This window comes from Xenia sp. Carnegie-2017, unplaced genomic scaffold, assembly GCF_021976095.1.
Source record: "Xenia sp. Carnegie-2017 unplaced genomic scaffold, XeniaSp_v1 HiC_scaffold_24, whole genome shotgun sequence".
Taxonomy (NCBI): Eukaryota; Metazoa; Cnidaria; class Anthozoa; order Malacalcyonacea; family Xeniidae; genus Xenia; species Xenia sp. Carnegie-2017.
In genome coordinates this window covers 13,029,328-13,056,633 of record NW_025813487.1, presented here as the reverse complement: position 1 = coordinate 13,056,633, position 27,306 = coordinate 13,029,328, and the positions used below count along the sequence as shown (strand labels likewise).

Genomic DNA, 27,306 nt, shown 5'->3' with positions numbered 1-27,306 from the left:
TTAAGTGACCTACCGCTGTCTAAACCATGTTTATGCGCCGCGATCTCATTTCTTCCACAAAACCAAATACATCAATGTTTGTTTCATATTCATCATCAAGATCATCAAGGATCTTATCTAAGGCAATAAATACTCCAGTACGACCAACACCAGCACTGAATAGAGAAGCAAGATCAGTTTAATGTTTGTTTAGCTACCTTCTTAGAATATGTTAACAAACAATTCCATTTATTGTAAATCATGCGTAAAACTAAGATAATATTTGCAAAACATTTTGTTGGGAGATGCCCCGATCGGAAGCATGTGATTTTGTTTAACAGTTTACTAATTCTTTAATAATGACAATGGATAAAGTCACGAAAAGTTTGGAAAGAAGGTCCTTTTACCATGAAAAAATTGCATATAAAAAAATGTTCTTAAAAAATGAATCTATCATAAAAATATTGATGAGTATTTCAGGTATATTTCTAAACAATGTAACGACGCAGTTGCGATAGAACAACTAACCTACAGTGAACGACGACAGGACCGGATTTCGTCTTGTGCGATAGCTTGAAATGGTTCCTGAATGTCAAGAGTTGTGTTGGATAACGAGGTACTCCATAGTCTGGCCATGATTTGTAGTGAAACTGCTCGACTTCATGATGTTCGCCGTTCTATAAAAGTAAATGATACTGCTCATCCTTTTCCGAGGTAAAATTGAAAATAAAAAGGAGGCTGAAGAAAATGTATACTTTAGCTATATTTGTTATTGTCCCACAAAAAATGATAACATGAGATGAACAATTGATGAACACTTTTCACGAAGCCTTTGATTCCTCGCTTACGTCTCAAAGCGTCACTGACGTTTTTCATTCTATACATAAATCTTCAACCTTTCATTGAAGTTTGACATCCTCTTATGGAAGTGTTATATATATTGATAACTATCCCTCCCATCTCTTCCCCATTATGTGCAGTTCTGAGATAGTTCTGTTCATGTTGGCATTTCGGCATCATTTGCTTAGTGGTGGTGATTATCAGTCAGGTGAGAAGTTAAATCCGGTATGTCGTATTTGTCGTGTCTGGAATTGTTGGTGTTGGTATTTAAATACGGCAGACTTCACTCGGATAATGGCAACCTCTAAACATGTCTAACATTTTAGTCAACACCAACAACAGCTACAGTTGTGATAAGAGCTAGACTAGCCTCGAAGATGTACAAATACATGGAATAGCCTGTTTCGTTCGTAAAATGAACGCAGACATAAATGAACATAAAAAAAAACTATATGATTATGTGACAATTCTGGGTCAGGTTTAAAAACAACAAAAACCCAATTTGTTTAACAAAAGAATTGGCTCAGGTCTGCCTTATATCTTATTCAAGGAAAATAAACATACAAGCAGCAACAGAAAGAAAGACTGGAAACAAAAAGTTACCTTTTCAACAACCATAATGCGAGTGACATAATCAGCGAATGTTTTGTCTCAGTGATGGTCACTGTAATTTCACCGTATACATTAGATTCATCTGGCCAATATTTTCGCATTTCACCTTTAAGAAGAAAGCACAAAAGATAAAAGATCTTCGATGTAAAACCATCCAAAATAACATTTTCATACTTTTCCCATTTCTTTCAAAGTCGTCAACATTACAATTGTTGGACACTTTTGCTCAAAAATCATCCTCCAGAAATCGTTTACAGTTTTAGGTTTGGGACCTACAAAAAGAAAAAGAAAAAGTGTTTCCCGCAAGTTTCAATTAACAAAAGTAAGTCAAACATCGGGAGTTGCATCACGCGCCATCAATCCAATCACGTTGAAAATTCGTTGACGGCATCATATTGATGAAATTTTGAACTAATAAAATACCTTGGGTCGCAATGTAGTACTTCTCACATTTCCCTACAAAGTTAATAAAGGATTTATAAAGTAAATGGTTTGAACCCAGGAGTATCGTAACATGTTTGTGGATGCAGATCTTCCAGGTTGGTATAGTCCTGAGAAGGACTGTTATCGTTGATGTTGACTGACGTTTTGACAACCTTGGAGGTAGTCATCTTCAGAGTCAACGAATCAACATCAACAACACAAGTCGTTCTCAGGACTCTACTAAACTGGACACTCTACATCCAAAAACATGTTCAAGGATGTATAAATTGAAAAAAAGAGCGAATCTTTAACGTAAACTGTCGACGATGTTGCGAGCAAAAAACTGTTTTCAATGAAACTTACGTCGACAAAAGAGGCGTTGATATAGTCAGATTTTTCATCACCAGAGAGTATCACACGAGAATGGTCGTCTAGAAGAGACAAAATAACGTTTCGAACACACAATTTTCGTTTTTGACATTTTCCTTTCTTTTACATAACAATTACATTCCCACGTATCACTTTCTCATTGATAACATTATGTTCAGTGGTTTGCAACGTAAATTGGGATTTTGTTTCCCCATCAGGTTTTGTTAGTGTTAAAATTTTTCCACGGAAAAATCTCTATCATGCCACTGCATTTAGTGATTATAAGGAGGGGTGAGCCAGCACGATTATTTAGTCCGGCTTTGTAAATTTTTTTACGTTCATCTTTAATTCGAAAGCAATAAAATTCTAAAGAAATAAATATAATGATGATGATCTGAAATTTACATAGCCGGGCTAGCTGTCTTTCCTACTTTTGAAAGGTATCTAGGCCAAACATTTTTGCATGTGACGGTGTTTTAAAAGCATTATTGTGGGTATTGTAAGGTATCTGTGTCAATAATCTGACACATGACAGTGTTCCCATAACAACTTTGTCAGTATTGCATGGTTTTGAGTCAATATAATCTTACACGTGACTGCGTTTCCATATCGATTTTTGGCAGAATTCATAGGACTTTTGGCAATAACCCAGTTGCATTTCTGACCATTTGGTAAGTCCTGCAAATTTTAATAGTAAGCAAATACAAAACTGAACAAGTGTGTTAAACTCATAGCTACTGAAACGTGAATCCTCATACATTTGGTTTGCGTAGTTTACCCAGTAATGATCTAATGTTCAAGCATAGGTATGAATACACAATCTAATCTCGTATATAATTGTTTTCGGTTGTGCATGAAACAGCCGTGCACGAGTTAAAAGAAAACCACCTAAGTTTACCTATCAGTGCGGCGGACGTATTCTTTTTTAAAATCTCCGCACTTTGCAAGCCAAGACTCAAACTTTCATTTCATGACAACAAATTTCATTTTTATCACCTCGTTCCAGCTTCCACCCTTCGTGAATTTTCTGCTTATTTTTAATGTTGGATTGAGCGGAAGATGCTAAACTACTCATAATAGCACATATACTATGAGAAATTTGACTGAATTTATAGTCCGCTAAGGATTTCAAATCTGTAGAAAAGAACACATAAAACACATTACCTCAAATTCGAGCCTCAATTCCTCCATGTTTTTTCTTCTCAGTTTTTTTACGTGCTCAGTAAAATTTGCGAGTGGAATTGGTAACCGATTACGGGTCTCGATAGCTGAAAAATAACAATGTGAAAAATATTGTCAGATAAAGGACATAGCTACACAATGGCTATGTACTAATATACAACAATTTACTATGTCAAGATAGCTTTATCATCAAGCTGTTTTGCTTTTCATGCATAACGTTACGGCAAGCGTATTGTCAATCATTTTCATAGTAGGAAATGTTGTAAATATAATTAACTATCTTGAAATCAGATTTATTACACAGAGCTACCTGGAACTCCAATTAAATTCAAATCAAACCACATTATTATTGACACCAACTACATACATGGAAAAAACTTATACTTTTTGTCGACTGACCGAGCGTTTCAATAAAACATGTCTCATATAATAAGCAATGTAATCAAGAAAAACTACCAACGTTATAGAAAAACGATATTTTCAAAATTACTTACTTTCTTTGTTTCCATACATTTCTTCTTCGGAAATTGACTTGTTTACATAAATATTTTCTTCATTTGGTCGTACAACAGGATCCGCATTGTCATTAACGATGAACGCGTCGTTTCTAACGGACAGCTCTTGTCCATTCCTATCCTCATGTTCTGATTGCAAATGCGATTTAGGCTCTTTAACAACAGCACGTCTTCTAGAAAAATATACCATCATTTGCAGAAGACAGTAGTAGTAGAGTACCCACGAGTTGATTGTTCGTCGTTTTTTGTACGCAAAGTTTGGCCTGCTTGTACTTCTTAGTACAAAATCTTCTTAAGCGTATCATGCTCCTTTTTATCTTACAAAACAGTGCTTGCCATTTTTTAAAACAGAAAATGCTTCATACGTTCTCTTTAATTACAACCAAAACAATATCCTCAGACATTGTCAAATAGTGTAAAAAACTAAGAGTTGTCATTTGTTTGTGCATATATTCAGCAGGTTTCTAAATCCTTAAAAGGAAGTTTGGTAAAATCTTGCAAACATATTTAATGCTCAATTGTATTTGATAATTTCTCTTGTTACTCTGAGAAAGATGGGACAATATATGATGCGCAATTGTGAAGAAGAGTCTGATATGTAAGATAAAAAAAGCATTTGCAGTGTTTCTAAGCTAGTTATATAAACACGTAAGATCAATTGCAAGAAGTGAAAAATTGCATGTGAAAGTGTCAAACATTCACCTCTCACACTAATGCTGTCAGTCGACTTTACTGTTCATTTTAAACTCCTCCTACCTTCTCCAAAGAATTATTAGGACCACAAAGACGATAGCGAAAACAACAGCAGCTGCAGAAGCTGCAGCAATTGCAGTTACGTTGTTATCATTGTTATCATCATCTTTACTATCGCCTAAGAGAAAAAACAGAGAAAAAGACACATGCCCTTCAATATTGCATGCACTATCACCACACGATTGAAAATAAGCAGTGTTCAGATTTTTCCATATCGAACTTCAAATTTGCACATCGTAGAAAGAATGCTTCTGAATCCAGCAAATTCATTTATATAAAACAGTTATTTTATTGGAAAAATTGAAAAAATTTCCACTGTCCATTTGGCAATTTTTCTCCGCGATTTCAATTAAAGTTATGCTTCGACTATTAATAAAGCCATACTCTTAAACTCACCTGAAAGCGGAAGTAGCTCTGAAGCAGTTCTTGCTGAAGGACTCCATTCAGTAGAATAATAATCACCCTGATAAGAAGTGCATTAAATTTTTATAAAAAACCCCAAAAGAAGTCAATAAAAAAAATTTAAGCAATTACCTGATCATTTATCACCACACGCTGGAAAATTCGATAAGTAATATTGGGTTTTAGAGGGGCGTTATAATCAACTCTTTCGGTAGAACGACGACCTCGTGTTCCCGAAATACTGGAATATGAGCCATCACCAAGTATAAACACGAAAATGCCACCACCACTTGGCTTAAGTACCGCAGCAACGTAAAGGTTTGGTGGTGAAGGAGTCGAATATGTTTCTAAGTCTTCAACATTTAATGTAAAAGGCGATGGAAGATTCTGTCTGTCACCTTGCATGGCAATCACGAATAAGTACCTGAAATAAAATAATATACATATTTTCCATGGGAAGCGTATTGCAAAAAAAACGCCAAAAAGATCAATGGTTCAAAACAACGATAGCCTTTGAGTTTAAAATTTGTTTTTTAATTTAAAAAAGATCATGAGCAAAGTTAGTCAACTGACTATCCTAACAGCAAAGGTTAATATGGCTAAGTAGTGAGGACAACCAGGAATTGCTATATATTGCACCCTCGATCCAGGTTGCAGAATAAATCCCTAGCAGCAGGTATTTTCGTTATTCGTCTTTTCTGAGAGTCAAGATTAACCATGCACAATTATAAGCCTTTAAGTTTAAATATTTATGAATCAAAGAGTTATAAAATCTGACTGCTTTTGTGTTATTTCCATTAAGTAAATAAATGTGCTGAACCTAGTGTTTATAGGCTCAAAATAAATGATCTAAGAACTTACGTACTATAACTTACTCATATTTAACCGTAGGAATTTCTAAAGAAAATGTCAAAGTTTTTTTCCGACGAGTTGAACGTCCCTGTCGGAGGCACTAAAAATACAAAACCTATTTTAAAGTGCACAACCTCCCTCCATTAATTAGTAACAGTTACACAAAGCCAGAGAAGATTTCTAAATGAAAACGTACGTCCATTTGTTATGGCCATTTGCTTTTCATTGTAATTTCCAAAACCAATTTTTGTACTTGCCAAAACCCACACATAGTACGTCGTCGCTGGTTTGAACTCATTTAAGATAAAGCTTTGGTATTCGGTAGTAAAGGTTTCTGAACATTTGAAGCTCTCACTAGGTGGTATACAAACAGTGTAATTGACAATTTCCCCGTTTCTCTTGCTTTTATCAGGTGGCTTCCACGTGACTGATAACGATGAACTGCTGATAACAGAGATTGTTATATTTAGAGGAGGCCCTTCAGGAACTAAATAAAAAGACAGTTAAAATTTCGCATCATGTTGTATTCAAGAAAAAACATTGAATCAAACATTTATTTTGACAACTGAAGTAAGTTCATTTCAGTTTTACGGTAAATACAGTACTGTGAACGTGTAAGGTCGTATCTGATATTTTGGTGCTCATCATGGTTTTCTCACCATTCCATGTTTTAAGAACAAATTTAAATTGTAAGTCAAAGATTGTCTATATGTGCAAATAGTTACACATACGTCCGACAGGTGAAATACATTGTTTTACTGCGTCGTTTTGTTTTGTAAATGAAAACATTCTGACAGAGAAAAACAAGTTTGAATGTAAGAGGGAAAAGAACCGAAACTCGAAAGAAGCACAGAAGGCGTTTTACTGGATACACCGTGTTATCGCAATGAAATAGAAGAAACGTCTGCGTGCTGCCATGGAAACTTCAAATAAAGTGAGGAAGGTAGATATGATAAAACTTATAAAAGACCGGAATAGCGATAATTATTCCCAGATCATGATTAGATATGTTGTTTTCAGGTAAAAATTTTCAACCTGATCCCTACAAGAAGAATATTTGTTATAGAGACACTGTTATCGAGAGTATTTTACTTCCTGTCGAGCATTTTTGAAGAAGAAGAAAGAAAATGTCAGAAAATAATCCTAGCCAATTAAGAGCTAACAGCCATCTTTGAAAATTGGAATGGCATTGATAGCCTTAAAAACATATGATGGTTAGAAGGAGGATTTGTCGTTTGGTAGCTCGCTGCTCGTGGTGGTAATAATAAATACAAAGACACGTTGGAGTAATTACCTATATCAATACGTGGCTTGCTTGCACGAAAATGTTCATACTTTTTATAACTTATGAATTATAAGAAATGGAATGGAGAAGTTTGCTTTGTCGAGTTAGTCATGGCCAGAATCCACAAATAAAAATCGGGGAAAATATTCCACGTTCACTTACACAATGAAATTTTAACGAGTAAAAACGTCTTTATATTTAAGATTTAAGTAGCATACGATTTCTTTCTCTTCTAGCTATGTTTCAAATGATGCACACACATTAAAACGAAGAACACAATAGGATGAAATAAAATCTTACCATCTTCTTTTGTCTTAAAAGAAACATTCGCTGCATCTCCAAAACCTTCAGAATTTCCAGCAGTTACAACTACTGTGTACATTGTGTTAGGAATAAGATTGCTCAACATGTAAGGCTTAGCAACGTTAGATGGCTCAGTTTTGTTTAAAATGACCTTCCTTTGCTTCTTCAATATGAACCTAAACTTTATCAAAGGATTTACAACATCTGTGCCGGGAGTCACTGCAATGTTTTGGGGATCCATCCACGATATTATAACGTATCTTGACGCACTGTAAGTGATGTTCAGACCTGTTGGGCTGCTCGGAAGCAATTCTACAACAAGAGAGAAAGATCTATTTTGATATATAGGATGTATAACAAAAGAAGATCTTTAAAATTAACCAATTGTAAAATTTCAGTGCCTAAGGACTATGCAAATCATACTGGTGCATACTTGTGCATGTTTTGCTGTTAGAATATACCCATGATATTGGCAATGTACGTGATAGCCATTGAAATTATTACAATTCGTTAATTTCAAAAGGTCTTCTTTTTTGATACACCCTTTTATATTTGCTTTTCAAGTGCTCTAATTAAATGTAAATAAAGCGTAAACAATGATTTTACTATATAACGTTCTGCTGTAATGAAAATTATCATTCTTAAGATTTTAACAATCCATTCCATTATTTATTTCAGTACTAATCTTAAAAGAAAGGTAGAATCTTAAGAGAGAGTTAACATGATCTAAACTAACGTTCTGGTTTCACCTGTGCTTTTGTGAACAATTATGTAACTTTCAATTTTTGAAATAAACACATATTCATAAACAAATAAACACATAAGCATTCACAAATATCTAAGAATTACATGGGAGGATGGAGGAGATTTAAAAAAAATTTCTAATTCGCCGGCACTTTGGTTTAATCAAAAGCAAAGAAATTGGGGAAAAATACTTTGCAAGAGTCCAAAACGGCTTAAAAGCTCTAAAACGTTACGGATGATAACTTGCAGATGAAAACTTTACAATATGGGAGAAAGTTCAAAATTAAAGGATAATTTTAGTCGTATTTGTTGGTGGATGATCAAAAGAATTTAGCTTACACTACTAGCTTTGCAGTATAATATAGTTCTCAATCAGTGGCGTCGCCAGGTTGTTTAGACTAGGAGGGATAATGTAAACGTCAAATGTGTGCGACTTCAATGGGGGCTCAGAGGCATGCTCCCTTAAAAAATGTTTGACTTTATGTTGTCTAAAACGCTATTTCTCACAGGCAGGATTTATAACAATCTAAAAGCCACACGTTTTTAGAATGGCAGCATTTTGTTTGATGTGTTAGCAAGTGTATTCAAGTCCATCTTACAAATAACAATGCTTGACGACTGCTGTTTACTATACTTTGCTATGTACCTGTTAACAGGAAGCAAATCTTTTTATTGCTGTTCGAAATCTATTTCATTTCATCCTTCAATTACAAAATTGGTCATTAAAATAACTGGGGGGAGACAAGCTCCTCCAGTTCCTTTCACAGGCCACGCCACTGTTCTCAATTTTAATAAAGTTCTTACCTCCACCACAAAGTTCTACACTTATGTAGGGTCGATTGTTGTAGGTCACTGGAATAAGTCGTAAAGCTCTCGTCCTTGTACCTCTTTGATGTTTGATATAGCAGCGTCTTTGTAAGCGTTTTTGTTTCCTTTGAAAACCTGAAAAATCGTTAAATCCTACAATTCAGCAGTCGCACTAGCATGTGAAAAATTTTATCATAAAATTGCAAAATTCAGTTTCAAAAATACTCTAACTCCACTTTACTTTTTGTGAATTCTGATTAGATACTGACTCCCAGTTTATTAAATCAGAAGTGGTGTTAATGTGATATTTTGTCACCCAACTTAAGGTTGTTGTGTCTCCAAAAATTGCAACGGAGTTAATAGCATAAAGTTTTTCAAAGCTTATTTGAAGATAGTGATTTCCATCAGCAGTAGGAGCACACCACGATCTGCCACTGGATATTCTTGCATTGGCGGCATTGTGCAAATTTATTGCCTTTGAAGCGGAAAACAATGAGTCAGGGAATTTTTTTGTGTCGTTTAACAACGGCCTGGCACAGATATGACCTATGAAAAAACATTCACATAGAGATAAGCCATGATGATAGAGGTAAGTCAGGATGAAAGAGGTAAGTCATGATGATATAGGTAAGTCATGGTGATATAGGTAAGTAATGATGATAGATGTAAGTAATGATGATAGATGTAAGTAATGATGATAGAGGTAAGTCACAATGATAGAGGTAAGTCATGATGATATAGGTAAGTCATGATGATAGATGTAAGTAATGATGATAGATGTAAGTCATGATGATAGAGGTAAGTCATGATGATATAGGTAAGTCATGATGATAGATGTAAATCATGATGATAAAAGTAAGTCTATACTTACATTTTAATAATGAATGATGGGAACATTTCTCTTTCGTTGTGATAACGCATTGAGAAAGATTTTTTGCTTGGTTGTTACAAGATAACTCTCCATATAAAAAAATTTGATCGCCTTTGCTTGATGTCCATATTTTGATAGAGTCAGCTGCAGGGTAACCAAATTGCATGCAAATATCGTCTTTTACTTTATCTAAGGAACTTTCTTTACAGATTGTAAAGTTACCATCATACTTCGTGATAACATTTACAACTCCTTGGTTTGGGAATATTGAATTTGACAGGTATGCCGTTTCAACTAAAAAAATTAGAGAACAAACACTTTTATAAACTAAATGTAGATATGATCTTCGCACTTTGTTGGACAATTTAAGCAATTGTCTCATGAACCTTAAAAATACGACAAAAAAAATTCAACAAAGTACGAAGATCATATCTTCATTTAATTTCAAACACCGCACTGCACGAAACATTCTTTCATATGACATTCCTTTCACGAGAAAAACACCAGCCCAACAAAATTGACCTGCTCAGTTGGTCAAAGCACTGAACCGGCACCGCAGAGGTCATGGGTTCGAATCCCGTTGAGTCACCTGAATTTTTCAGGTTCATGAGACAATTGCTTAAATTGTCCAACAAAGTGCGAAAATCATATCTACATTTAATTTCAAACACCGCACTGCATGAAACATACTTTTATAAACGTTGTCTTTTCAATGTTTTTGAGAAGGGAGAAACAGCATTATCTGTAACGACAATCTTTTTCAATTTTGCAAACAAATGAAAATTTGCTCTGAGTCGAAAGTTCAACGCTTTTATCTTAAATTGTATTTATAATATATTAATCCTAACACGATTTAATATGCACATGAAAAACATGTGACTTGGACGAGATTTGAACTCGCACCTTCGGGATACTAGTCCGCCGCTCTACCTGTTGAGCTACCAAGCCCACAGGGATCGGAGACGAGTCAATACGCAGTTTAAAGAGATTTGACTCGTATCCACACCCTGTGGGCTTGGTAGCTTAGAGCGGCGGACTAGTATCCAAGGTGCAGTTCAAATTTCCAAGTCACATGTTCATGTGATTAATATATTATATATATTCTCTGATGCTGCCTTTGGAATTAAATTGTATTTGAGAAAGCTGTTTCTGAAATACATGATTTATTCTAACATAATTTAGCTAGAAATTATTGTATAATTAAATTAATTAAAGTATTCATCAACATCAAATTTTTAACAAATTGTAAAAATGAAAATTGATGTAAGTAAACTTACGGTAACAAATTTCAACAAACGATGTGGTGCTGCATTGATATTCAAAATAAAGATACTTATTCAAACCAGGACAAATGTTTAAAGGAAAAAGATTATCATTAACAATGACAATACACTCTCGTTTGCCATCACAGTGTCTCTTCAGATGACACGTGACATCGACACTACAACTGTAATCATAACTTGACCCACAAATATTACTTCCAGTCAATTCGCGGTATGATGCACTTTTGATGGTCATGTATTGACTTTTGGGACAGCTGACGTCCGTCATCTTTTGTCGAAAAGACGCTATTGAACCTGCAAGAAAAAAAAAATTTAAGTAACTGTGGGACATTATTTCTAAAAGGTGTTGATTAATGAAAAAAAACAGCAAATGTTCGAGAAATTCAATCTACAAAGATAAGTAACACTTGCGTATGTAAAATTTTTGTTTTATTTAAAGTTTATCACTGTAAGCGTATTGATACTGACGCGCAGAAAATGAGAAAATAACGGACGTTTGTGCGAAAGCCACTAGCTCCCTAAATTCCACAGCGATTTCAAGTAAAAATACAAAACCCCAAAATCGGAATTGCATTAAAAAGACTATATTAGATCGGATTCTTCTATTGTATTAATTAAATCACAAGAAAAAACAAGTCTAAAGAACATTGCCACCTGACATCATGGCCGACATGTTGGTGTACCAATAAAAATTATTTTTATTTAATGAAGTTCCTTCTTTTTGAATACCAATATGAGTGTTTCTTGTGTGCTGAGCTGATTTCTCATGTTTTCGTAGCTGACTTACCGTGTTTTTGAATAACTTGTGATCATTTAAAATATTTTGATGTGTTTTGAATTTTGGTGGACCGAAATATGAATTAACAACAAAATAACCCTTACCGAAATGAAATTGCTTTTTTGGTGCAGACTTACAATTAACCATTTTCAAATAAGGATCAACTCCTTGATTGTCTTGTAGTTCTTTAGAAGTCCAAGGTCTTAAACATCGAAATTGATATCCAGCTTTGTCGTACCGTATTTGTAGACCTCCCCAAGAGGTTTGTTTTACAGCATTGTTGTTGACACAAGCAGCGTCATTAATGTTGCGCGTATCAGTGTGGATATACAACATATCAAGACGATAACCATTTACCCATTTATGAACTCCTTGAAGACAACCTGGTACGTTCAACTTCAATATGGCGCTGTTATCTAAGAATTTAAACTGAGATGCAGGATGAAGACAGTTGTGGGAAAGTTCAAAAATCGAAGAGTTCTTGCTCCTAGTGATGACTGTATTTTTCTGTATCATAAATACACTTTCCAGTTTCGACATGTTTCAAGAAAAATCCAGTCGTATCTAGAAAGAAAAAACAAGGCTTTAATTTGTTGCGTGTCATTTCATCTGTCCATGCATGATTACGCATAATGTATTTACCGTAGCAGATATCATCCAATGACGTCATGGTGTCTTTACATTGATATTCAAAGTAAAGATACTTGTTCAGGCCAACACAAATATTGGAAGGTAAGAGATTATCATCAACATTTATATTACACCCGTTGACCATCACAGCGTCTTTTTAAATGGCATGTAACATCGAAGCTACAACTGTAATTGTAACTTGAACCACAAACATTTCCTTCATTCAATCCACGATATTCTGCCTTTTTTATGACCATGTATTGATTGTTAGGACAGCTAGCGTTTGTTATTTTTTCACCAAAGCACGTCACTGAGCCTATACAATACAAAAGTTGTAGATTTTAAAGGTTATAGAACCTTTCATGTCTGCAATACTAACCCAAACGCGACATTTTACAACATTTATACAAACATAGAAGTGCCCTTGTTCGCAAATCCAAATCAAAAGATAGAAATGAAAATGAGACAATATGTCACTTAAGACAATACTTTATGCAGTACAATATATGAAAAATGTGAGATTAACTTTTGAAAATAGAGACTTCTTAAAGCGAAGTGAATTACTTCTGACAATATTCCAGAATAACGGTCAATAAATAAATATCAAACGCATGTAAATTAAAGTGCTATATGCACTTGGATGTATATAAGACAGAAATTACCAAACATTTTTGTACGTGCCAGGATTCGTTGATCAATTATGACATTCCATAAATATGAAGATAGACGTTTTATTTTGTCTAATGACATGTACAAACAAGTAACAACAAATAGACATCAGGTACATCCTATACATAGTGTGGGCACCAAGGAGGGAAACAAGGGGTGAGTCGTCTCCGCATCATCTCTGTGGGAGACGTTGGCGTCAATCTTGTGTTATAGGGGGGACCATATTCATATATTTTGCTATGCCTGGGTAATTTCTCTTCAAAACTATTTCACTTTCAAAAGAAATCAATCAGGCATAACAGAATATAAGAATACCAATTATCGCAGAATTGACGACAACGCCCAAAATGAATTCTTTGTGCACATAACTTGAAAAATTTCAGGAGCATTACACAGTACGTACAATATGCAAGTGACTTTTTTGAGTCCCCCTTCCAAAAAAATTTCTGGAGCTTTCGATTCTAGATGGACGGAGGACAGGTAGCGGATCTAGGGTAGGTCAGAATGCATCACTAAAATATATTTCCATTTTAAAATACTTTAACCACATCCTATTGCGAGAATTTTGGTCTTAAATATTCTTTAGAAGTTTTTAACTAACAGCATTTTCAAAAACGTGTTTTGTGTATGAAATGAGCTTAAGTAAAAATCTAAGTAAAAATGCAAAAAAATCATAGACTTTTTAAGCGTGAAAGACAAAAATCTACCGCTTCTATCCAAGTTAAAAATATTTTCAGCATGTTTTATGCATTACACATGGCTTTAAGCTCCAAAAAATTATAGAAATACGTCGTTATTAAAGCTCTCTCGTAAATTAAAGTTTGTTTTCGTTCCTCAAAAGGGACCTAGTAATTGGGTGATAACAATATGGGCGCCTGATTACTTTGGCTTTATTATACATATCTATGCTCACAATGAATTCTTCATGTACATACTTAAAAAATATCAATAGCATTACACAGTGCGCAAATCACGTAAATGACATGTTTTACTTCACCGCCCGGAAAAAAATTGAACAAAAACTTCAAAATCGAGCTGCTAGAATCATCGCAAACATGAGTAATGTTGTTGATCACGAAATTGCTTTGAAAGCTTTAGAGTGGGAGTCTCTTGATATTCAAAGGCAAAAAAGTAAAGCAAAGCTCATGTTCAAATTGCTTAACAACACGGGTCCAAAATCACTTACTAGTTTATTTAGTTTCAAAAGCGAATCAAGAGATTATCAACTTCGTGGTTTAAAAAAAACACTATGCTTACCTAAGCCACGAACCAATAGCATGAAAAAAAGCCTCAAGTCTGGAACTCATTGCCAAATGAACTTAAAGAAATTAGTTCTCTAGCGACCTTTCAAAGAAAAATCGCTTCCCACTTTCCCAAAACAAATATGTACTCAACGAATTGTAAATAGCTTTCTAACCTAGCTATACTTCATTTAATGTACATTTTAGTGTCTTGTGTATCGTAAATTGTAAGTAGTTCACTATTCTATTGTAATTTTCATTTTTGCACACGCCCCATGTGGAAATCAACTTGTATGTTGACAATGGTAAGCGTGTTAATATAAAATTATCTATCTATTATAATAAATGAATGACAAATTAAACATGTTCGACTGTTCCGGGAATCCCAGAACAAACATAAGCCCAACAAGCCATCGACAGCTGCAACATTTTTAGTGACAAAAAATGATAAAGACGGTGCCTGTAGCTTCAAGGTTAAATGCGTATACTGTCAAGGATCACATTATTCAGCATCTTGTGAAGAGGTAAAGGGAAGGGAAGCCCGAGTTAAAATTCTAAGAGACTCCAACCGTTGCTTTATTTGTCTGAAAAAGGGACACCAAGCAAGCAAGTGTATCGTCACAAGAAAATGTGGACATTGTTCCGGGAGGCATCACCAATCTATTTGTAGCAATCCTGCTACCAATAGTCAGGGTGTCCAAAATGAGAAAGCAACTGATAACACCAATCCACAGAAAGTATCAGAAGGTGTAAACTCTCCAACCACAACAGCTGTCACACGAACTGTCAAGGGAAGTGTTCTTTTGCAGACGGCCAGAGCTCTCGCATCAAATGGATCAAAATCGGTTCCAGCACGAATTCTCTTTGACACTGGAAGCCAAAGGTCTTACATTCGAAGGTTACTTCAAGGCCGGTTAAGGTTAAATTAAATTGGTAAGGAGACACTTCAATTAAATACCTTTGGCCAAAGAAAGAGTAAACGAGAAAGCTGCGAAGTGTTCAAGGTGAGCATTGCAAACAAGAGTGGAGGTGAGGCAATAGAGATTAAAGCAATCGCATTTCCAACAATATGAGCACCACTTCCTACACGGATAAATATAGACGAATATCCACATCTCCATGGTTTAGAACTTGCACAATTTGATTCTTCCGATAACAATGGTAGCTGTGATTCAATCGACATCTTGATAGGAGCTGATCATTATTGGGAAGTAGTCACAGGTGATGTCGTACGAGAAAAAGATGGTCCAACAGCAATGAGCAGCAAATTGGGATGTCTTTTGTCTGGATGGTCATCACAAAAATCAGACGGACATACTCTGAACAGCCGACTACCTTGATAATTCTACTGTCGTAGCCGATAGGGATGAGTTAACAATATCAATGAAGCGTTTATGGGAAACTGAGAGCGTTGGCAATGACTCTTTTGACTCAGAGAACTCACCCGAGGAACAAGATTTTGTGCGAAATATTCGATTCACTGGAACACGCTACGAAGTTGGTCTGCCGTGGAAAAATGATCATGGGCAAATTGATGACGATTACGAACTCTGTCATAATAGATTGAGATCAGTGCATCAAAAACTGCTAAAGGATCCACAAAATCTTGAAGAATATAATAATAGTATTACTGAACAATTGGCAGCAGGAATAGTCGAAAGGGTTCCGGCATCTGATAAGGATCGTGGTAAAATTCACTATCTTCCCCATCAGTGTGTTATACGAAAGGATAAGGCTACTACGAAGCTACGCGTTGTATATGATGGATCTGCTACGACGAACTTGCGTAACTCTTCACTAAACGATTGCTTACTGACCGGGCCGAACCTCATTCCACAAATCTTTGATTTGCTCGTCAAATTTCGACAAAACAAGATTGAGCTAGTTGCTGACATTGAGAAAGCATTCTTAATGATTGGAATTGACAAAGAAGATAGAGACATGTTTCGTTTTTTGTGGCTAAGGGATGCTAGGGATCCTCATTCAGAAGTATTAAAGCTAAGGTTTTGTCCATTAGTTTTTGGTCTACGACCTTCGCCAGCAATTCTTGGAGCTACTATCAACCATCATTTGAAGACACACGAGAAACAGGAGCCAGAAACTGTTGAACACTTGAAAAATTCTCTGTATGTCGATGATTTTGTGTCCGGTGCTGAAACCGATGAAACCGCTTTGCAAATATACAAGGGAACAAAGCAGTTGTTGGCCAAGGGTGGATTAAACTTGGAAGAATGGAAATCGAATTCCAGTAACGTAGTGAAGTCTGTCGAAGTGCTAAAAGGTAACAAGAATTTGAGCTTGATTAGTGACAAGTCAAGCGTTACTCAAGATGATCATTCCTTTACAAAGTCGACAATTGCAAAAGAGTCACTGCTCACGGAACCCACTCAAGTCAAAGTACTAGGAATGCTGTGGGATACGGTGGAAGACACATTTCTATTCAATTTGACTGAAATAATCGAGTACGCCAATTCATTACCTGTCACAAAGCGATCGTTGTTGAAATGATCATCTAAAATCTTCGGTCCCCTTGGATTCTTCTCTCCTTTTACGATAAGGCTGAAGATTCTGTTTCAAATCATGTGCTTGGATAGACTGGGGTGGGAATGTGAAACTACGAAACGATCGAGCATGGAAACCATTCGGGCAGCATCGAGTGAACAAGATTCGAAGTATTTCGTTGACGGAATCTTAGAACTCTTGTACTGGATCACTTAATCCTTCAGATTTACCCTCACGGGGTATTTCTGGGCAACTACTTTCGAATTCTTCCTTATGGTTCAATGGACCCGAATTCTTGGCAAGGGGCGAAGAAGAGTGGCCAAAACGTCCAGTTGGCGACCTCTCAGAAAGTGACGAAGCTCTAAGGGAAATTGTAAAGGAGCATCCGAATGTCGTGAGATCACTAGTTTAGAATGAAATCGAACAACGAGCCATGCCAGATCTTAACAAAGCAATCTACATTACTCGTTATAGCTCTATGAAGAAACTTCTTCCAATAACTGCTTATGTAATGAGATTCATCAACATGTTAAAGAAGATGCCACGGTGCGAGCAAACAACAAACAAACTCACAACCTCAGAAGAACTAAGCTCAGACGAAATAAGGAAGGCGCAGCTGCTATGGATAAGGTCTATTCAACAACTATCTTTTGAAAAACAAATATTATTCCTTTTGTCAAAGAATGCGAATTCTTCAATACCTACTTATGTTAAGCAATTTGGGTTATTTTTCGACGGTGATCACGTGCTGCGGTGCCATGGGAGACTGAAGAATTCGTCGCTAAATCTGGAGAGCAAAAATCCTGTAATTCTTCCAAAGGAATCAAGATTTGTGGAGTTATTAATATGCGAGGTTCACCACAATGTGAGGCACAGCGGGATTCGTGATACACTAACAATCATTAGAGAGCACTTCTGGAAAATTCGTATTCGAGAAGCAGTAAAGAAAATCGTCAGGAAATGTGTCGTTTGTCGTAAAGCCGAAGGTCTTCCTTATGGGGAACGCTTCCTCCAGATCTTCCTGTTGGCAGAGTGTCGGATGATCCCCCTTTCACAAACGTAAGTTTGGACTTTGCAGGACCGTTGTTTGTACGAGAGAGTTGCAAAAGGAATAATTTGTCGGATAATCCAACAAAGGTGTATATTCTATTGTTTACGTGTGCGTCTACTAGAGCCATTCATCTGGAGCTCACTCCTTCCTTAAGCGTTCCAGCCTTTCTCCGCGCGTTCCGCTGATACGCTAGTCGACGAGCACTGCCAGCTCTTCTTATATCTGATAATGCTAAGACTTTTCGAGCTGCATGCTTAGAAATTCGCAAGTTATGTCGTTTTGAGGAAGTGTTATGCTATCTTGCAAACCATCAGATTACATGGCAATTTATCGTCGAAAAGGTCCTTGCTGGGGAGGCTTCTAGGAACGTTTAAATTCAAAACGTGAAACGTACGTTGCGAAAGGTAGTTGGTAGAACCAATCTAACCTACGACGAGTTGCATACTATTGTGGTTGAAATCGAGGGCGTAATAAATGCACGACCCCTAACCTACGTGTACGACGATGAAGAAGCTGTATCTCTTCCGCTAAGCCCGTCGCACTTGGTGTATGGAAGACGAATAACGACCATGCCAAACAGTGAGCACTTTCAAATTCAGAGCACCTATCAATCCTTGACGAGAAAGGCGAAACATCACAAAAATTTGCTGCAACGTTTTACTCTTCAATGGAGAAACGAGTATCTTTTAGCCTTACGAGAGCAATACACTTCAAAATCAAGAGGTAATCAAAATCCCAAAATAGCAGTTGGAGATATCGTCATTATTCGCAACGATCAAACAAAACGTATCTTTTGGAAGGTGGCGAAAGTTGAACAACAGTTACAAGGTGACGATAGAATTACATGAGCTGCACAAGTCAGAGTCCTTCGTGGAGATTCTAGTCATTCACATTTGTTGCGAAGTTCTATCAGGCAGCTTATTCCAATTGAGGTTCATCAGGAAGAAGACAGTAACGAAAGAGTAGAGAGCGATAAGTACGGCGAAGAAGAACAAGTGCTTCGTCCAACTGATCGACCACAACGCAGCGCGGGAATAAACAGGACAGTTGCGAAGATTGCAGAATAACAAAAAAGTTCTAAATAACTGTACATTCTTAGCTAAAAATAGTTTTGTTTTTTGTTTTGTTTGTTGACAACATTTTATTATGTCAACCCTGGGAGTGTAAGAAAGATTAGACTAATAATTATAAATGCAAAATAGAAAAGAAACACATGTCAATCATACTTCAGTAAAATATACATATCAAAGGCGAAGACATCTTGTTTATTCCGTCCAAAGATTTGTTAGTATACATTTCGAACGATCATTAAAGGTAGCGACTGTAACTGTTATATATATGAGTGGTTTTAATTTTTTTTAAATAATGAAACTTGGTTTTCTTTCAATTTATGCTCGATTCTTCTTATTCGGTTCAGTCTAAATTTCAACTTGTGTTTTAAGAGATTTATTGAAAGATGAAAAATTGCTTTTTAGTGGATAGCGCTAAGGAAGCGAAGAAAGCGAGATCAAATTAAAGTCAAAGCAAATCAATTATTTTAGATACAATAGATTAAAAACCCAAGACGATGTTAAAATTCTTTCTCTGAATATAAAAATAACATTTGTGCATGCTGAGCTTCCCATTAGCTATTTCATTTCAATTTCCCGTTATGCCATGATACCTGTAAAAAACCTATGAAATCATAAAGTACTTTACAATTTCTTCTTACGCAGCCTCTATAGCTGTATAGCTATACCCATGTTGTCTCTATAGCTATACCCGTATTGGATTTTCATTCGAATTTTTAATTCATCAAATTAAACACATTAGCAGCTATATAACAGCTAAATTGCGCAGGTTACAAATTCAAAAATTTACAGTTGAAAAATTAACTAAATAAACTAAAAATTTTAAAAGATAATGACCAAAAAAATAATGTTGAAAAGGGTGTTAGATGAGGAAGAGCTCATGAAATAAATGAACATCGATATTAAGGGCAGCTAAGTAGTTTTGGGTTTCAACGTTATCTTGAGATTGCTTAAATTCTTTTATAAAAATTTACAGAAATATCACAGAAAATCGTGGAAATATTTTGCAACTTTTTACATTTTTAAAGCTTGGCGTTACTCCTTTGTTTGCAGTTAATGGTAGAGTACTTGATGACAATGAATATTCCATAAGTATTGAAAATCTCAAGCGGATTTATTTTTAATGTTTCGCAGGTGCTGCTGAAGGACAGAATTATTTACAGAACAGTGGAATAGGGTTTGTTTTTGATGTAGTTGAGAGATTTGAGCGAAAAATATGATAATATATGAATCAAAATATGAATGTAATAACCTGTCCCGAATCCTACATCAAGCATGGATGAATTGTAGTAAATGAAAAAATCTCTCCATTTACTATATGAATCAAATCGTTGTTGGCGGAAGTTGTGCGGTGTTTGTATTAACACTTATCTGCCAAACTCAGTCGAAGAAATAATTTGTAGTATTCAATGTTAACATAGCATCGAAGACAAAGAAACCTTTCGTTTTACTATGAACTACATAACATCTTACCTTTGTTCTTTTATTAATTAAAAAACTGACACAATAAGGCGACTACAGAAATACACCTTAAACAAACAGAGAAAAATTAAGATACATACAAGTAAGACGAACAAAAGAGTTGTGGCTCTCGCAAGGTTTTACTTGCAACTACTGGCCAAGGCTGTCGGCTTCCTCAAATGTGCAGTGCCATATTGAGTATATACAAACACTCATGCCATCTGCCCCAGTTATTCAACATTTTAAAGAATTTGTTTTGCGTCAAATCCTATCCTTTACGAATCAACAATAATACTTTAAATGTGTTAGGAAATTTGGATGCCGTGGATTGGTTGACGAAGCAATGTTATAGAAGATAAAGTTTTTGACATTTTAAAGAAATTCCTCTGTTTATACGAAGCCACGAAGCACAAATAATGCATCTAAAGTGGGCAAACACGGCAAACAGGTTAATGACTTCAAGTGCTCAACGACAAAAATTATATTGCTCCCATAACGTATTTTAAGTTTTTGACTATCAACTTCACCAACAGTAAATTCAATTTTACTGACAGTCATTAGCAAAAGTTTAAGCCCTGAATACAACAAATTGTGTCGGACTAAACTATACAGTAAAATTTACTATTTACTATTATAATAATAAAGTTTAACTAGCATAGATCAGTATATGAACACCTTAACCCGAACCCTCACACCCCTTATCAAAAAACCAAAATCTTCCAACGTGATCGTTACTGAATATAATTAATAAACGCCAAAATAACCAAGACACGCTCTTGAATTGAGCTTTTTTATTTTACAGGTTTACGGTATAATAAATGTATGATGAATTAAACATGTTCGGCTTTTCGGGGAGTGTATTCTATTAGAATTGATGTGTTAATGAGAAAGCGACGTGTCATTTGGTCATATATGCGGAAAGGAACCGCTTTTGACGATTAACTTTTTTTTTGCAAATTAGAGTTCTCTGTGGAAAAGTTTTCGAGAGAGATTTGATGAAATACACATGAAGCTAGTGAACATCTTTAACTAAGTGGAACGAAGTTGTAGAAGTTAGTGAAGAGATTAGTGAGGGTATAGGTTTGCGGTAAACGGAAGGGATGAATTTTCCATTTGTGTAATTATTCAAGTGTGGCAGCTGCAACGCTCACAGGTAACTAATATTCCGCCCTACGTAATCGAGCAATTTTGCTCACATAAACACATGTGGAAACACCACCATATTGACGACTGTAAAATAATTTTCTCTTCTCACGATCTATACAAACTCTCCATTCATGAGAACATCCTAATCACAAGCCTTCACCTAACGTCGTAGAGAGTTCTATTCCACGCTATCCATTTTAATTGCAATTTGTTGTGCCTCCTAACTTTGTAATTTATGTAATGTATTCGACGCTGTCTCCTTTTGTATTCTAACAGCTTATGTAAATAAGATTATTTACATATAAGTAACATATCCTATTAAGGATGGAATAATATTCATTACTGTCTGAAGATTTCTTAAGTAAAGACAAAACGCTACAATAAATTCCATTTTTGAATCTGCTATACTTTTGGCTCAATTTAAAGCCTTATGTTGGGCATTAAGTTTTATCACCCAAATTTGATTTACGCCAAGCACGACTCTCTCTACTATTTTAAAAAATAAATCGTTTGAAATTGTGTCGTCAAGATAATAAAACTCCATTTACAAGTGCTCTTTCTTCGACTCGTATATACATGGAAAAATGTTTCTGAACCAATCAAAGTGCGCTGTTTCACCGGAAGTTACGCTTGCGATATTTCAATGTGTTTTGTTGCATCCAAAAGATTTGACAAAGTTTGAAAAACGGGTTGCTGAATTGGAGATCTCATTGATGAAAGATTGTATGTAGATCACATACGTAGACTAACAATTTCAATCTTTATGTACAACATTTTTGTAAATCGTGTGATTGTAAAGAGCCATATTCTTGCTTGCATGCAGAAAAATTGTCGCTTATACTTTTGCTATAAACGAGCTTACTTACCTCTGATCCAGAGAGCAACACAGCATTTAGATGCACTGAAATACATAAACCATTTGGACAGATTAACGCGATCTGCAAGATTAGAGATATCAAAAATAACCACCACTGAAATAAAAAATGATTTCCATCATAATAACATAGATGGAATTAAGAATACGCCAGTTTCAATTAAAATTGACTATCAAAATATAAGGATTAAAGTTTAATGCACAGTTCCCACCCTCCCCTCCTACGTACAAGAAGAAAGAAGAGCTTCAATATCTGTGCGATTATGTGAGACATTAAGTGAACGCGCACTCGATATACATACATGACCTGCACACAACAATGACAGCTCATTTGAATTCAGCCGTTCTTTTTAAACCTTCCACATCAGGTAAAATTTCTGCCAAACCGTGATTATTTTTCGGGTGGGCGCCATAATTTTCTGTGACGCGTAGTTGATTACGCGTATCATCCAACTTTAATTGATGTCCTTTAAAAATTATAAACATATATGTATTATTAATTATTAACATTTATTACTATTCCACTCGTTGTACATTTTATTATCCGGTTTTTATAATCACTCTGATATACAATCTTGAGTCCTTAAATAATCCATATAGAGTGATATCACTCGATAGAATACAAACAAAATACGAAGTAATACGAACAAAAATCTACTGTACATGTCAGCCTGTCCACTTCATGCTTCCTACATCAACGTTTTTAATCTGCACAAAATAGAAAGCCAAAAAATGAATTTTATGATAACGATGTCATTTTTTTGTCACGACTGAATCCAATAAACCTGTTTGACAAACCTGTTGCTTTTGGTTGTTTACATTGGTCAAATATTGGATATTTTCCAAAGATAAACAGGAAACTTATTACAGCAAGTATTTCACGAAAATTCAAAGTGTCTTTATCAAAAGCAATGCGAACCCAATAAATAAGAGAAACGAAATATCGTTTTTTAAAGAAATTTGTGTTTTCTTTACGACTTCCAAAAATAAATGGTCAACTATAGAACCGAGCAACGGGTGGACAAATACAGTCAGCATGGGTAGATTGGTTTTTGACGGGTGAATTTCGTAAACAAACATTTCTTACGAAACTTTAGAACAAATATTCAAATCATGAAAAAGAAGCAAAGCTTGAGCAATGCTCGTTTACATCTTCGAGTGTTTGAAGGTACTTTTTATCCGACCATGATTCGCTTAATTGTGGTTGCCATAATCCTGGATTCCCCAAACTGTGATGTAAACTGGAATACTTGTATATTGAAGTGTTGGAAAAGAGAAAAGTTCCTTGTGAGGTAAAAAGAAATCTGTGTGAATATGTTAGAGCCAGGGGCGGATCTAGAGTATGTCAAATCCGTCGCGCGACTGATGTTTGAAATTCAAAAATTACCTATTCATATTAATTAAAAATTCATTAATTATTCTTATTTTCTTATCGCATTTACTTCGTGATAAAAATCCCGCATTATTTATTATTGAAAACTAATGACTAATCTAATGAATATCTCGTTGGTAACCAGATCAGTTGAATTTTAATTGACCTGGAATAACCGACTGATAAGCGGGGTGGCTTGACTGGTTCGACGGATAAAGGAGTCTATGAACGTCAAAAACGCTTATTTTATTGGTCAATAGCCAGATCAGTGGACAGTCTGGAATGGTCTCGACTGATAATAAGGGTGGCCGGACGTATAAGGGAGTCCAATTGCTATCTTACAATTGGTTCATTTGAATTTTTGCTTTATTGTGATTGGTTTGACGGATTTCGACTGATAGCCAACTGAACTAACATAGTCAAGCTCACTGTCTGAGTTGAATGTTTGATCGTTTTATAGTAATTTTTATAAGCATGATAGAAACTAAACTACAATCAGATGGAATTTATGGAAATCTTTTACAAATTCATATTTTGACATGAATGCTGCTGTCCAAAATGTGAATTTTTTCAAGAGGGTGGAAATTTATGGATATATTTTAAATGCTTGGCAAAGACGATCTCGCGAGCGACGTTTCAGTCATTGATGTTCAAAACAAAGCCAACATTGTTTTGAGTTTTATCAGCAGAAATTTACATCCAAAATCGTAAGTAAAGGACAAGTGAAGTGTATGCATGAATGTAATATATCAAAGTCAATTATGCGAGTGTGTGATGCGATTTATGTCTATATGGCGTGTGGTGAGCAGATCGATGCTTCTAAAATTGTTGTTGACGAAGGACTTTTAGCTATGATTTCTTTAGTGCTTGAGGAATTGTGGCCGTTATACGGCAGCGAAATCCTACATTCCTGCAAATATATTTCAATGGACAAAAAATCTGTAGCCATAAGGCGCCATACTATTATTTACTTGCAGGACAAACAAATGTTTGGGGTTTTTCAGTTTATGATCATTGATCATTCAATCATTGGACAGTTATACTACATATTGTTTAAGATTTGAGAAAACTAAGATTGATTACATGAGAAGCTGTTTACTATAACCTGTGATTTTGAGTCTTCTGATCCATGAAGCTTTTTATTTTGACAATTTGACTGGAATGGTATTAAACCTGAGTATTTCACATACATGGAATGTTGTCCCATGTCACATATTGTCCCCTTTTCTAATTGAACACCTCATGTAGAGATGTAAAGGTCTGTCAATCTACGGCTCATACCAGATTGTTTGCCATATATTCCAAAGGGCTATTGATGTATGAAAAGCATTTTCTATAAAGTAAAAATGCCTTTCTATGTATGCAGATAAACCTTGAAATTTGGCAAAACAGCAAATATTTTTCATGATCACTAGGTAATTTTTCTGATGATCATTATAATTTCTAAACTAAATTATTTCTGATTTACATTTAAACAAGCTTTGATCATATGAAAAGATATTTATCATAACCAGCAAGCATGACACATGAACCAATTTTAACATTCATGTAATTATATAATTAAAGACATGTTGGTTACATTCTGTTTGTATTTGCAAATACAATGCTACTAGTGATTGCTATATAGCACACCTTGCATATACTTACAGGAGATTATAGTCTAGTGAAATGCCTAATAAACATTTATGGCATTAAGCTGTCCTTAACTGCAAATTTTCACTCTGATAATTTTGCTTAACCTTTGGCAGAAAAAATTTTGAGTTTTTCTCAAAGGTGAATTTGCTGGCACTGATGTGGAGATGGGTAAAGAGTTACAATAAACTTGCATGGTTTGAAGTCTGAGCTTTTCTATATCTATGAACAGTCACTTGTAGTACCAAATTTCTAACAACTAAATTCATTACATAGAGGTTTGAATGGGGTTTCTAGGGGTCTATGCCTGACAACTTGGTAGAAATTTTTAAAGACTATATCTGTTTTTGAATAGCATTATTGTAAAATAAATTTTACGTTCCTAGACATGCTAATGAGCCATATATTTGGCATAATAATGAGCCTAAATATTTGGCAAAACATTCAAGTATTGTTCACTTCATTTTTTTTTTGAAAAAAACGTAAGCAAAATGTTTTGTTTTTACGCAAAAACGATGCCCACAAATATATTTTGTATTACTCTAAAACGCTGAAAATGGCATTTTCAAGGCTCTGAAATTCAAAATTTCTCAGGGGAGAACGCCTCAGACCCCCCCCCAGGTGCGGAGCGCCTTCGACGTTTTATGACTGATGTTTGAAAAATCCTAGATCCGCCCCTGGTTAGAGCATGTATTTCCCCTTAAGTCATCAAATATCATCTTTAGACGGAAAATACTGACATGTAGTTATGAAATCTCCCTTTTATTTCAAAATTTTGATTTTGTTGCGAAATGTCCTTTGAAGTGTTTTACTTGTTACACTATCGTTCAGAGGCGGAAATTTGAGGCAACGGCCGCCATGGATTGTTTGTTTCGAACTCGCGACTAATTTCGATTTGCTTTTTGTTTATTACTTTTGTTCTTAGTACTCAATTTAATATATTCAAATAAAAATATTACTGATGTTGTACTATTTAAAATGTTGACAAAATTCGTAGTCAACCTTCAAATTTGGTCGTGCTATGTAAAATTTAGATCATTATCATTATTCATTTCTTTAGAAACCTATTGTTTTTACAGTAAGTGAACACTGAAAAATTTACATAACACGACCAAACTTGCTACGTCACTGCTAAACCTAATATCTTTATGTTATGTTCCAAATTGTTTTGTAAATCCTAATCAGAAGTATTTACTCTCATCAGGATTCCTACGAACCTGGACAATCTACATGTTTACACATGTAAATTGTCCAAGTTAGTAGAGTCCTGAGAAGTACTGTTGGTGTTGAATTTAACTTACGTTTCGACAACCTTAGCGGTAGTCATCTTTAGAGTCAACGCTGTCAAAACGTAAGTAAACATCAACACCAAAAAGTGAATTCTATTTGTTACAAAGGCTGCCAGCAGTTTGAATGATAACTTTTTGCAAAATAATATAAATGGTATATGTACAAAAATTCTCCTCTCAGTTTTGCTGTGAATAGTTAAGATTGTTCCGTGTAAGCTATGCCTTGCCAATATGAAAGTTTGCTTAACATGGGCTGTGCGAGATGATATGAATTTGGCGGCTTTCTCTATAGAATTTGAATTGGCGTTTCCTCATCTGTTTCTGCTTTGCAGACATTTATTCCTAGCAAATAACCAGAAAAAACTAATTTA

General features: G+C 35.2%; 3 protein-coding genes, 1 long non-coding RNA gene and 1 other non-coding gene across 5 annotated transcripts; 1 reads left to right on the top strand and 4 right to left on the bottom strand.

The window, feature by feature from the left end:
- Positions 1–19: 19 nt before the first annotated feature.
- Positions 20–5,794, bottom strand: LOC124452179 (receptor-type tyrosine-protein phosphatase kappa-like). The gene is made up of 12 exons (XM_047002763.1): positions 5,715–5,794; positions 5,208–5,499; positions 5,070–5,136; positions 4,677–4,791; positions 3,900–4,093; positions 3,388–3,491; positions 2,814–2,901; positions 2,199–2,285; positions 1,855–1,887; positions 1,606–1,703; positions 508–656; positions 20–155 (listed from the first exon to the last, which is right to left on the bottom strand). The coding sequence occupies exons 1-12, from the start codon at positions 5,792–5,794 to the stop codon at positions 20–22; spliced, it is 1,443 nt and encodes a 480-aa protein (XP_046858719.1).
- A 3,314-nt stretch (positions 5,795–9,108) lies between these two features.
- LOC124452178 lies at positions 9,109–12,538 on the bottom strand. The gene is made up of 5 exons (XM_047002762.1): positions 12,103–12,538; positions 11,215–11,514; positions 9,938–10,231; positions 9,308–9,612; positions 9,109–9,201 (listed from the first exon to the last, which is right to left on the bottom strand). Exons 1-5 carry the CDS (start codon positions 12,536–12,538, stop codon positions 9,109–9,111), a joined length of 1,428 nt encoding a protein of 475 aa, XP_046858718.1.
- Positions 10,814–10,885, bottom strand: Trnat-agu. Its single transcript has one exon. It is a non-coding gene; the product is annotated as a tRNA-Thr (tRNA).
- A 3,383-nt stretch (positions 12,539–15,921) lies between the features above and the next one.
- On the top strand, positions 15,922–17,046 carry LOC124452177. The gene has a single exon (XM_047002761.1). The coding sequence runs from the start codon at positions 15,922–15,924 to the stop codon at positions 17,044–17,046; it is 1,125 nt and encodes a 374-aa protein (XP_046858717.1).
- A 3,613-nt stretch (positions 17,047–20,659) lies between these two features.
- On the bottom strand, positions 20,660–22,989 carry LOC124451799. The gene is made up of 3 exons (XR_006950676.1): positions 22,950–22,989; positions 22,635–22,706; positions 20,660–20,690 (listed from the first exon to the last, which is right to left on the bottom strand). It is a non-coding gene; the product is annotated as an uncharacterized LOC124451799 (long non-coding RNA).
- Between the last annotated feature and the right edge of the window lie 4,317 nt (positions 22,990–27,306).